This window comes from Engystomops pustulosus, chromosome 5 (genome assembly GCF_040894005.1).
Source record: "Engystomops pustulosus chromosome 5, aEngPut4.maternal, whole genome shotgun sequence".
In the NCBI taxonomy this organism is placed as follows: Eukaryota; Metazoa; Chordata; class Amphibia; order Anura; family Leptodactylidae; genus Engystomops; species Engystomops pustulosus.
This window is the reverse complement of record NC_092415.1, coordinates 48,636,416-48,648,992: the sequence shown is the minus strand read 5'-3', so window position 1 is coordinate 48,648,992 and position 12,577 is coordinate 48,636,416. Positions and strand designations below refer to the sequence as shown.

Sequence of the window (12,577 nt, the reverse complement as noted above, 5' to 3'; positions counted from 1 at the left end):
AGCGCGGGCAGGGGCTAGTCTATCCCAGGGTCACCTGATCTGGCCAGCCAACCACTGCTATCGACGTGTAAGGGTACCACGTCATGCTGGGTGGAGTGCAGAGTCTCCTGGCTTGTGATTGGCTCTGTTTCTGGCCGCCAAAAAGCAAAACGGCGGGAGATGCCATTTTCTCGAGCGGGCGAAGTATTCGTCCTAGCAACGAGCAGTTTCGAGTACGCTAGTGCTCGAACGAGCATCAAGCTCGGACGAGTATGTTCGCTCATCTCTACTGGTAATATTCACCTGTGTGGGGTCCACCTCCTGGCATGGTTCAAAACAAACGGCTTCTCTAGGGCGCTACTGCGCATGTCAGTGAATAGTATTGGAGAGCAGATCAGGGTATACGCTTATCGCGCATGCGCATAAGCTATCAGTGCTTCAATACGCGCCATAATAGAGAAGGAATTGCCTAGAAGGTCATGATGTGCGCATGTGGCGCATGCGCATTGTCTATAGATGCTTCGGTGTGCACCATCTTAGAAGAGGGGCCCCCTATTCCCAATATCCAATCAGCTGGAGCTATTGCCGTAAGTGTAGAAAGAGGAAATACAGTCAGCGCTGGCTGGTATATGACCAATAATCCAGTATAACAGGGAATGGAGCATATTATCTAAGAAAATACATGTAGGGTCTAATCTCAGACACTGAGAACCTGGATTAACAGTGCATAGAATAAATGGTACTCAGGTATAGGTGCCATGGTAACCGCACCACCACAAAATATGGGCTAACTAATAAAGAGAAGAGTTGTGTCACATAATGTGTGGGTAACGTTACACGATGTGCTCATTACAGTGTACCTCATGTACGCAGGGAGAATCCCATCACCTTGCGGTGGAAATGTGTCCATCTCCACCCCCAGGTCGGGTGTGTCCCGCCCACTAGTAGACAGACATCAAGCGAAGCCCTAGTGGTAAATATGTACCAAAGGAGAAATGTCGAATGGAAACCAGGTAAATATCACATAGATCATCTCTTAAACCCATAAACTCAAAGGAATGCGAGATAATAATAAAAAGAGTCCTAACCACACCATCAGGTATACAGGAAGATGTGCTACATGCACAAAATGAGGCCAGATGAACCTTAGATCTGCTTCACCAATACATGACACAAAAAAATTGAAGAAGGCGGTTTTAATCAATATATAGAGAAAACAAAAGAAAAAATTATAGAAAAATAAATTTTTAGAGCCAAAGGAGGGGTACACAGACGGTGTCCACTATAGTGTAATGGTGATTAAGTGCACTGGTGCCAGTAGTGATCTAAAAAAGAAGAGAAAAGTACAATTAGTATCATCTGGTAAACAGCATAACCTACACGGAAAGTTACAATCAACAAGGAACAGAGGAGCAAAAATGAGGCAAGTCAGTATTCAGAAGAGACCACTAGTCTTAAAGTCCACATTTAGCCCATTGGGTTTACGAGTATTCAACTTGAAAATCCATTCAAGTTCCCGGTTTTTTAAAAGCTTCATCCTATCACCACCTAAGAGGCGGAATTCTATCAATCAGGCGAAATCTCAGCTTTCCCTCTCTATGTTTACAATCGTGAAAATGTTTAGGGACTGGAAGATCTTTTCTTCCAGCCCTAATTGTATACCTGTGTTGGTTCATCTGAGTTTTAAAGTCCAGAGTAGTCTTTCCAATATACCATAAGTCGCAGGGACACTGTAGCAAATAGATGACATAATCAGAGTCACACGTGAGGTAATGTTTGATCTCATATGTAGTATGGGACACTGGATGTATGAACTTGTCTCCTTTGAGCATCATGGTACAATTTATACATTGTCTACATGGGAAGCTGCCCTTCTTTTGAGGAGCAAGAAAGGTTTGTCCCGCCTTTTTTCTTGGAACCAACATCGGCCCTAAGAAGTTTATCCTTAAGGCTTGGGGTGCGTCTAAAGGACATTAGAGGTGGAACATTAAACTCTGTAATACTGGGGAAAGCGTCAGTAAGGATATGCCAGTTTCTCCTAATGATTCTTCCTATCTCAGTGCTGGCTGCCGTGTATGTGGAGACAAAAGATATGCGTTTGAATTCCATTTGTTTAGCCTTAGGATGTAAGAGCTCATGTCTCTGTGTGTTAAGGACTCTATCCCTATGTTCGGCTATAAGAGACTTGGGATAGCCTCGTTCCTTAAATTTGACAGCTAATGTATCAAAAGGTGAAGCTCATTAGAGACAATGCGACGGACCCTTGGAAATTGGCTGTATTTTTTTCAGATGGTTACTTTTAAAGTACAACAAATTATTTTTATCAGTGGGTTTCACAAATAAATCTGTTTGTAGAGTGCCCTGACTCAGTATAACCTGCACATCAAGGAATTGTATCGACTCTGTGGACCACACTAGCGTAAACTGTACGTTACTGTCTGCTCCATTAAGAAAGTCTTTAAACAAAAAAAGTTTGTCAGGTGTACCTTTCCATATGAGGAAGATATCGTCTATGTATCTCCACCACCTCAGTACATTCCCGAAGTGGTGGGACACATAGACCGACATCTCCTCAAAATCGCACATAAAAATGTTGGCATATGTGGGGGCTACATTTGCCCCCATTGCCGTACCCCTCAATTGTACGTAAAACGTGTCCTAAAAGAGAAAATAATTACAGGTGAGTACCAACTCAAGTAATTCCATGATAAACGTTGTGACAACATCACTGTAATCAGAGTTAAGCAATTTTCTCCTAACGGCTGCCAAGCCCTTTCATGACATATAGAAGTATAGAGGCTCACCACGTCAAAAGAGGCTAGAATAACATAACTATCCAATATGTCCGCCGTTTCCAATTTTTTAAAAAAATCCGACGTGTCTCTAATACATGACTGGGTATTAGTAGCGAATGGTCTCAGAATTTTGTCCAAGAAAATGGCAATTGTATTGAGGATCGAACCCATACCTGCCACTATGGGTCTCCCCGGTGGATTAGTAAGGCATTTATGGATTTTGGGCAGCAAGTACAACACTGGTGTTACTGGGTGATCTACAATCAGATAGTTGTATAGTGCCTCATCCATGAGGTTACATTCTCGGGCTCTGTCAAGAGCACATTTGATTCTCTTCCCAAATTCGAACTTGGGATCACTATTGACTTTTTTGTATACTGTAGCGTCCGTCAGTTGCCTTTCTACCTCTCGTAGATACACCTGTGTGTCATGGATAAGATCTTGCAATGCTCGCCATTCCTGGCTAGTAATATTTGGATTTTTCAACAAACCAGAGACATTATCCGCCCTCAATTTCTTAATGCCCATATTCACACTTTGTATAAAAGAATCAACCGCAGTATTCGAGACATTAGGGGAAAAATTACTTTTGACATATAAATTAAAATCTTTCAGTTTCAATGAAGGTGACATAGGTACGGTACTCACATTCGGAAACATCGGTCTTTCCATAAACCAAACCTTCAGTTTAATAGATCTGAAGAAATTTTGTAGATCGATTTCAACATTAAACCAATCCATCGGAGCCGATGGACAGAACGACAATCCCTTATTCAGTAGTGTGGTCTGTGCAGGGGAAAGAATTTTGGATGAAATATTTACAACAAGTGTTTGTCCTTTCGTCTCGTCATCACCTTCGTTGGGGCTGGTTTCTCCCTCTGGTGCTTTATTTTTCCTCCATCGCCAGTGTCTGATCCCCCCTCTCCTTGTGGGTTTGTCCTATACTGTGTATATATATCTTCCTGTACTAGATGACCACATAAATAACCTATCACAATGCATATTCCAAGAAATCAGTAATGTTCCAATTCATTATACAAATAAATGCCCTTTTACTGTGTGTTTACAACTGTACTTAAAGGGCATCTTCCATTAGGAAGAGAATTGTAAACCAAGCACACTTACACAAAGCACAAACGGCTTTAAAAATTATGCAAATAATCATGAAGGGCTCCAGGCTTTATTAACATCTATGGAGCCCGGAACCCCTCAGGCTCATTTGCATCATTTTAAAAGTCTTCTCTTCTTAAAAACAAAGACATAAGAAGCTAAAGGAAAAGCGGATCCTGCTAGTATGTCACTGTACTTGGTCTACTATCCTTTATCCTGGTAGATTTCCTTTAAACGTGCATCTTATGTGCTCATCGCCACAACCGTTGTGGTGCCTGGGAATCCATGATTGTGCCTAACCTGCTCCCTCCCCAGCCTCACTCCTGGGGTCCCTCTGGCGTGTTTCGCAGTCACCTAGTTAGCATGTGAAGTAGAGCCAGTACTGTTTGGAGTCAGGGTAGACTCGCTCTACACAGTAAAATGGAAGGGAGAGAGCTGGCAACCATCCCCAGTCAAGCTGATTCTGGTGGGGTCCTTCAGTAACCCTGTTTATTCTAGCCTGTCCTGTACCATAAATCAATTTTTTACTCAGCAGCTATATCTGGTCTATAAATAGTTTAGAATGCCGCTTTACTGATGACAAGCAAATTATATGTCTAGGGGTCATGTTTACAAAAAGAGCATGAACCCTGAAGAATATATCTCTGTCTTCATGGGCTTCTCTGGGCTGCTGCCAGATAACCGAAGAGAATGAAGAAACGTACCCAGACTAGGTAAAAATGGTTTTATAATAGTAATGATAATCTTTATTTAAATAGCGCCATCAAATTCTGTAGTGCTTTACAAATGAAAATATTATAGTATAATGTCTTTGAATAGTGGAAATGAATTGTGAAGTGTGCATTGTACATATGTAAAGGTGATTGCAAATGTAGTGTGATCCTGCTATAAATGTCATCAACAGGTTGTACATATTTTCTACACAGAAAATGATGTATTTGCTTGGGTTGTAAATCCATGGCATTTAATATATATAGCCTAACCACAAATTTTCATCTGTATACAAATAACCTTATCCAAGAAAGACTCATAATTATTAGTGTGCTACAAGTTCCTGCATCCTTAGTGGACAATAGCTTAGTTCAACCACATATGTACCTCTAAATAAGTCCTATACCCCATTTACATTCCTTATGGGGGTTAAGTAAACAGCAGTAAACACTAAAATGCAATAGTGAGAGTGTCGAGAGGGGTAAAGTACATTTTGCACTCCTTATTTGTATACGGGTTGGTAAAATACTAGAATGTTAACACACAGCAAAAAGGCAGCAGCCTTTCCAAAGATTTACATTGGGTGATATTAAACCATTTAGGGAGGAAAAGTCAGAAACTTATCCAAATTTCATTCAACCCTAGGTTGATACTTTTATATCTTATCTGTTTTCTGTAGACATCGATATGGCTCCTGAAGAGGGACACCATACCAAAGCCAATGGTGAGACCTATTAGGCCAAGTTTACACTTCCAGAAATAAATGTTTACTGTGTTAATGCAAGTATGAAGTCATTTTTTTAAATGACAAATAAATGTATTTTATTTTCTTATTTTATATTTCTTCAAATTTTTGCACAAATCTGACGGGGGCATGAATTGAACAAGTGAATGAATATTGACACATGATTTTTATCTTCACAGAAGGAGATTGGAAGATAATGCTTGTAACTGGCAATTCCCCCAATGCTGGCACAGATGCTACAGTATTCCTTCATGTGTATGGCACAGAAGGAAGTTCTGGCCCCATAATATTGGGATCAGGGAGTCATCAACTGTTTAATGTGAACAGTGCAGACACGTTCCAGGTATGTGGATAAAATTGTATCTGTTTACAGTCCGGTAATTACCAGATTTACATAAACAGATGGTTATCATTCAGCACCGATAAAACTGAAGAGATAATTATAAAAATTCTCAAACTTCAACAAGCAAGCTTTAAGCTATGTGCCTAGAGAGGAGACGTTTTTGAGGAAATAATAGTGGACTTTCTATTATGTTCATAATATACGGCTCCATATACACAAATAGTGAAAGTTAAAACAGTGATAGGGATGAGAGTAATGTCCATGGAAATTCTCTACACTGATTCCTCTGCTTAGTCTGGAGAAATCAATGCAATCTTTTACCATGGATTGTTTTTTATAGCCAACCATATTTGGTGCCTTTTGCCTGAATTTCTATTGTATTCCTTTAAGCATACCTTACCTTTCAACAAACTTGCTTGTATCGGTAGTCCAGAAGTGACTGTAATCTTTATTTTTAAGCAACTCTCCTTTCTGCACTCTGTATTCCATAGTTTGTTCTCCTCTCTGTGCTAGTAGTTGGGGACCTTATAGCTGAGATTCACTGTCCCCCAACTACTTCTGCACCAAGTAATCTGACACCTTGGTGAGCTTCTACCTGTCTTGATGGCAAGATGGAATTCAGGAAGAGAATTCAGATTCAAAAGCTTATTGGGGAGGAACAGGGAAACATAATAAAAGCCATTAGTGGCAGAAGGAGCCCTCTACTCTGATAAGAGCTATGGAACTTTTCTGCTGTTCAGTTGTTTTATTAATTCATTTTTTAAAAAGAACCTGTCACCAGGGATCCAACCCCCCACACACACACAAACCACACACAGTAACTTTTAGATGCCTTTATACATATTCCATGGAATTAGAGACACCATTCTTCTAAAAAAGACGTTTACTGGTGTCCTCTGTTCCAGTTATGGAGGCAGGGAGCTGCAGTATACGGTCAGTAACTGTACCTCCTCACTGACACTACTACCCAAGCCCCCTCATAAATCAGTGACTCTCTGAAGACTATTTCTGAGGGCAGCATAAGGATGGTTTCTCTTCATATAGTCTGGTCTCTTTCAGCTCCACCTTTTTGAGGGAGTGGTTAATAATGTAGCACTGCTGAGTCACACACAGTCCTTGTCTGTCTCTCTCTCAACATTCCAGTTAGGGATTATGTAGAATTTCCTACAACCCTTGCAGGGTAAAGTATAGGTAGCTGTACATATCTGACTATTGGCAATCCCTCAGTACCAGTTCCATACCAGCAGCATGTTTGTAGCATTGAGATCTATCAATTAGGGAAGAGAGAACTGGTGCAGTGCAGTGATCACTGCATATGCAGGTCCATATTAAAGGGGTTTGCCTCTCAAATTGTAATCCTCTAGTCATGCAATGTTACTCAGTTTTATTGCTGTTTTAGCTCCTATAACTCAGAGATTGGCAGTGTAATATTCCAGAGTATGGGTGGGGACTCTCTGAGGGGACACTTCATTATTCATCTATTATCTGAGATGTAGTGTGCTTACAATGTGCTTAGATTATCAGGGTACAGGGTTTATCTACACTTTTATTTACCTTCTGATCTGTCTTCTAATAAATAGAAAAAGAGAGACAAGACAGATCAGATTCATGAGATGGATATAAGAAACAAAGACACACTCTGCTGCCTCACTTTATCAATACAACACAGTCACCCCTCCCCTGGGATCCAGAGCTTATCTTGTTTGTAGAACAAACAGCTGCAGTGTCCTCTATAGTACAGAGTACTGTGTATAAGCACTCTGCGGTTGAACCAGGAAGATACTGGGGGTCATTTATTAAGGGCCCGATTCGCGTTTTCCCGACGTGTTACCCGAATATTTCCGTTTTGCGCCGCTTGTACTTAAATTGCCCCGGGATTTTGGCGCACGCGATCGGATTGTGGCGCATCGGCGCTGGCATGCGCGCGACGGAAATCGGGGGGCGTGGCCGAACGAAAACCCGACGTATTCGGAAAAACCGCCGCATTTAAAAACCGAAAATGTGTCGCATAAGGACCGCTTACCTTCACCTGGTCCAGCTCGGTGCATTCCGGCGCGATGAGTTTACTTTCAGCGCAGCAGCGCCACCTGGTGGACGGCGGAAGAACTACCTTATTAAATCCCGGCCGGACCCGAATCCAGAGCGGAGAAGCCGCCGCTGGAACGCGAATGGACCGGGTAAGTAAATTTGCCCCACTGTGTCTGTAGTGTGCTGCCTGTCTCCTACTCCTTCCCCTTCTCCTGCAATGCAAGATAAGCTTGAGGGAATTATCTGACTATAGCCAGAAGATTTACAGTCAGATAAAGGGACAAATAAATTTTGTACACCAGGACTGATAGAGACAGGTTGGAATTATATCTGTGAAATGCTGCATTTTTGTTAATAACTGTGAATTAGAAAATGTTTTATTTTATTATCCTGGGTATATCCAAGAATCTTGTCTTCATGGGACTACCCCTTTAATACCATTGAACTAACATAAGGTGAGTTGCGCATAAGTTTAGAAACGGATTTTTTTTAACATTGCAGCCATAGAAAGGAACAATTTAAGCATATGGGAAACACTTTTTAATGAAGTATTTATTTTGGGAGCCCTTATTTGGCAGGTTCCCTTAAAGTTTTCTTAAAAGGTCATTAACTTTTCCAAAACTTTAAGTGGCATCCCTGAAGTCTTTCATTGCTGCCATCCATGTTTCACACGCTTCTGTGTGTAAGATAAATGTATGAATTTTCGTAATGGCTATTGTTGTAAGATCTTTACATTTAAGGCTATGGCTGCCCATAGTGCCAGATAATATATCAGAGTACAACCAGCTCTAGTGAAAACACTAGATCAGATTTCACACATTGCCTAGAATGAGATCATTCAGGAAAGTAATTGAGAAGACTGACTCCATTTACTATAGGCTATTATTTTTCTGTGTGGCCTCAGCTATGGCTGCCAATGCAGATGTGATCCCCTTAGGAGTTTCCTTCTTTGTATTTTTGATGCTGTCTCTATCACTGTATATCACCCTTGATGTATTAGGAGCTGCTTGCACACTAAACATCTAAAAGTAATGTGTCCTATTCCGTATTCTGAGATACTTCATTTATAGTAATAGTTTATTATGAGTAATATTTATCATTTTTAAAAAAGTTGTTTTAAAGAATTTTTTTTATTTATCACCCATCCTAAGGATAGGTGAATAATAGAAGATAAGCAGTTGCCTGACCCCCTCCCCCTTCCCTAGGATCATCTAATCTGTGAATGTGTGACCACTGGGACCCCCACTGACCAAAAGATCAGGGGTCACATTCTCCATAATCAATTATGCAGCAGATCAAGCATGTGACCCACCAGTTCTGGCAATAGCCTGGCAGTACTATAGACTATAGTGCTAGTCCTAACCCCATAACATATTGTTTGGGAATCAAAATAAAAAAAAATTGGAATAACTCTTTAATAATAATTGATTACATAAGATATGTATGTTGACTTTTTGCAAAACATTTTTCAAACTTTTACATAAAAAGTTTTATAAATCACTGATACTTCACTAGGTGACTATTTCTAAAATCCACTGGCAGCCAGACTATAAGCTGATATGTATGTCCATCTGTCCTCTCCATCCCACTGCAGGATTAGTAAAGAATACACAGACTGGAGAGACCCGTTGCTCTCATATAATTACCACAGTTTGCAGAATTTAGTTTTTGAATTCGGCTAATGTTGTTACCCGCTCTTGGGATTTCCTATGTGAGATGGATTTTTGTTTTCCGCTGAGACAGTCATTACTGTCATTCATTAGTTAGGACCACCTATTGGACTGTGGACCGATATTTTTAAAAATGCATTACTAGTTATAGTGAATCTATTGTACAAAATTAAAAAGAAAAAATCATCAATTTTCAATCTTTGACACTAAGGTAAAAGGTAGTATGGAACTGAAGATAAGGGGTCATCTGAAGTGAACTCACCCTGCATCCTGTAAACTTGATTCATCTCAGCCAAATATGACTCTTCTCTGCTCATTTTCACATGGCTTTGGAGGAGAATTTTTTTATAGGTAAAAGGGTGAGATTTCACATAAAAGGGAATTCTGGAAAGGACCTGAGGGAGCTAGTAGTTTAAAGGGAACCTGTCACCATGGGTCCCCCTCCTTGGGAAACCGCTCCTCTGTTTGTCATTTCAAATATAAAATGCCCATCAACCGGCTAAGTGACGCCCCCTGCAGTATTTCCCCTGTGGATGTCATCAAGCAATGTTCAGCAATGGCCTAGTCACAGAGCACATGGCATTGAAAGGTACTATATTACATAACATTTTTTCCCCTGTGGATGTCATCAAGCAATGTTCAGCAATGGCCTAGTCACAGAGCACATGGCATTGAAAGGTACTATATTACATAACATTTTTTCCCCTGTGGATGTCATCAAGCAATGTTCAGCAATGGCCTAGTCACAGAGCACATGGCATTGAAAGGTACTATATTACATAACATTTTTTCTGTAAAACCTATTTTTTTTATACAAAATCTCTTTGGCACTGTATAAACTATAGGGACTAGGGGGGTGCTAAAATGGGTCTCCTAGTAAGAGGTTCCCTTTAATGGGGTAAAATTTGGTAAAAGAGTCTTTTGCCTAGCATACAGTGAGATATAGTGAGCTAAAAATTGGCGCTAACTTGTATTTTTTCTTTTTTGAAGATCAATTTACAAGATGTGCACAAGCCCTATAAAATCCGGATTGGGCATGACAACTCAGGAGACAATCCAGACTGGTATTTAGAGGAAGTCCGGCTGTATAATTTTTCATCTGATCAAGAGTTCTACCTACCAGTAAATAGATGGCTTGGAGAGAAACATGACGATGGAGACACATGGAGAGAGCTTCCTCTGTCATCAGATACAGAAGATCCATTAGCCGGTATGTATTGTCAGGATACCCGTGTGCTGCTCACTCTCATTTTCTACATCACACACATCATAAACCGGAGAATGAGGACTACAACTATTACAAGGGTCCTCCATCTAAGTGTTTGTTAGTAAAAGTTATTTTATAAACAGTTTTTAATTTACTGTCATTAAACATAAGTTATTCTGCTTGAATAGAATTGTCTCCTTCATTGTGTGACAGGAGTCACCTCCCAGTACTGTCAGGCTGCTGCCGATGCAAGTACAAGTTTCAAGCAATTTTCACTAAGGGAGGCCCTTTTTTTTAATTTATTTATTTTTTGCCCCTTAGCTACTCTTAGCAACTTTAACCAGTGTTTCTAAATGCCTAATTTTGTCCTGCATTTCACATTCATTTCCTTATGAATTAATTGGAATATATTTGCTACAAAAATGACTATTAAAAACGATGTAAATGATCTGGAGGCGCACAGGCTAATGACGCCTATGCACCCCTACCCTGCTGCAATACTACCCCCTGCTCCTGACCAAGGAGCTAGGAGAGAGTCAGGGCTGGTTTTAGACAACGTGGGGCCCGGGGCAATACTAAAAGTGGGACCCAAAATATAACAATTTTATGAACAGTCACATACTGTTACAGTCACAGTAAGAGGCTCCTTTAGCCCTGCACAATAATAATACTTTATAGGTTACACACAGTAGTATGGTTAGTATCTGTAATATGGGACTGTAGGAGAATTTTATAGGAGATAAACAGATGAAGGTTTGATTGATGCTAGAAGAAAAATATGAGAGTGATATAGATTTATTGATAGATGATAGATTTTTAGATACATAAGTATAAAGTAGATTAAATATAGATAGCTAGATGATAGAAGATAGATATGAGAGATTGATACATTAGAATATTAATTGATAGATAGATAGATAGATGGATAGATAATAGGAGATAGATATGACAGATAGTAGATAAGAGCAGTGTCGGACTGGGTTTCCATAGGCCCACCAGAGAAAATCAATTTGGGGGCCCACTCTTCATTATCCCGCAGAAAATATACTCTAGCAGCCTCCAAATTGTGTTTTTTTTCTGATGGACCTCTGGGGTTCAGTATTGGGTTGAGCCAGGGCCCACCGGAGGATCCTCTGGTACTCTGGTGGGCCAGTCCGACACTGGATAAGAGATATACACTCACTGGCCACTTTATTAGGTACACCATGCTAGTAACAGGTTGGACCCCCTTTTGCCTTCAGAACCGCCTCAATTCTTCGTGGCATAGATTCAACAAGGTGCTGGAAGCATTCCTCAGAGATTTTGGTCCATATTGACATGATGGCATCACATGCCTAAATGCACTGAGTTGCCGCCATGTGATTGGCTGATTAGAAATTAAGTGTTAACGAGCAGTTGGACAGGTGTACCTAATAAAGTGGCCGGTGAGTGTAGAAGATACATAGATAGACAAAAAGCTAGAAAGATAAATGGAAAGACAAATATATAGATGGGGAATAGACAAACTATAGTAGATAGATAACTAGACATATAAGCACCTTCACCCCGGCATTCAACCAAGGGGTATGAAAGGAGCAATGCATCCTCTGCCCACAAAAATCCATATGTAAGGGGCCCCTTTAGGACAGGGAGCCCAGGTCAATTGGCCAGTTTGCCGCCACCCCTAACGCCGGCCCTGGAAAGAGCAGGAGATTGGATTACAGCAGGTGGGGGTGCATTAAAACCCAGCGATGCCGAGAGGTGCTCAGTTGACGTCAGACCGAGCTGCTCCGGCTCATTTACATATTTTTTAAAAGTCATTTTTGTACCAAATATACCCTTTCTTTATGCACTTAAAACTGTTCCAATTAGTTCATAAAGAAAAAAATTAAAACTGTTGGTAGATGTGCTTTAAATGTATTAGTACATATAGAATGGGATAAGTTCCCACTTCACAGCATATATTCATACGGGAGACATCTGACATATTTACATGCCTGGATAAACATG

At 40.5% G+C, this 12,577-nt stretch overlaps 1 protein-coding gene across 4 annotated transcripts in view; it reads left to right on the top strand.

Moving 5' to 3' along the window:
- Positions 1–12,577, top strand: part of RP1 (RP1 axonemal microtubule associated) — a 312,070-nt gene that overhangs the window by 126,581 nt on the left and 172,912 nt on the right. For all 4 annotated transcript variants that reach the window (XM_072151901.1, XM_072151900.1, XM_072151899.1 and 1 more), the window contains exons 24-26: positions 5,275–5,319; positions 5,520–5,683; positions 10,372–10,591. In XM_072151901.1, the coding sequence (XP_072008002.1) occupies positions 5,275–5,319; positions 5,520–5,683; positions 10,372–10,591 (429 nt within the window). The remainder of the gene's footprint in view (positions 1–5,274; positions 5,320–5,519; positions 5,684–10,371; positions 10,592–12,577) is intronic.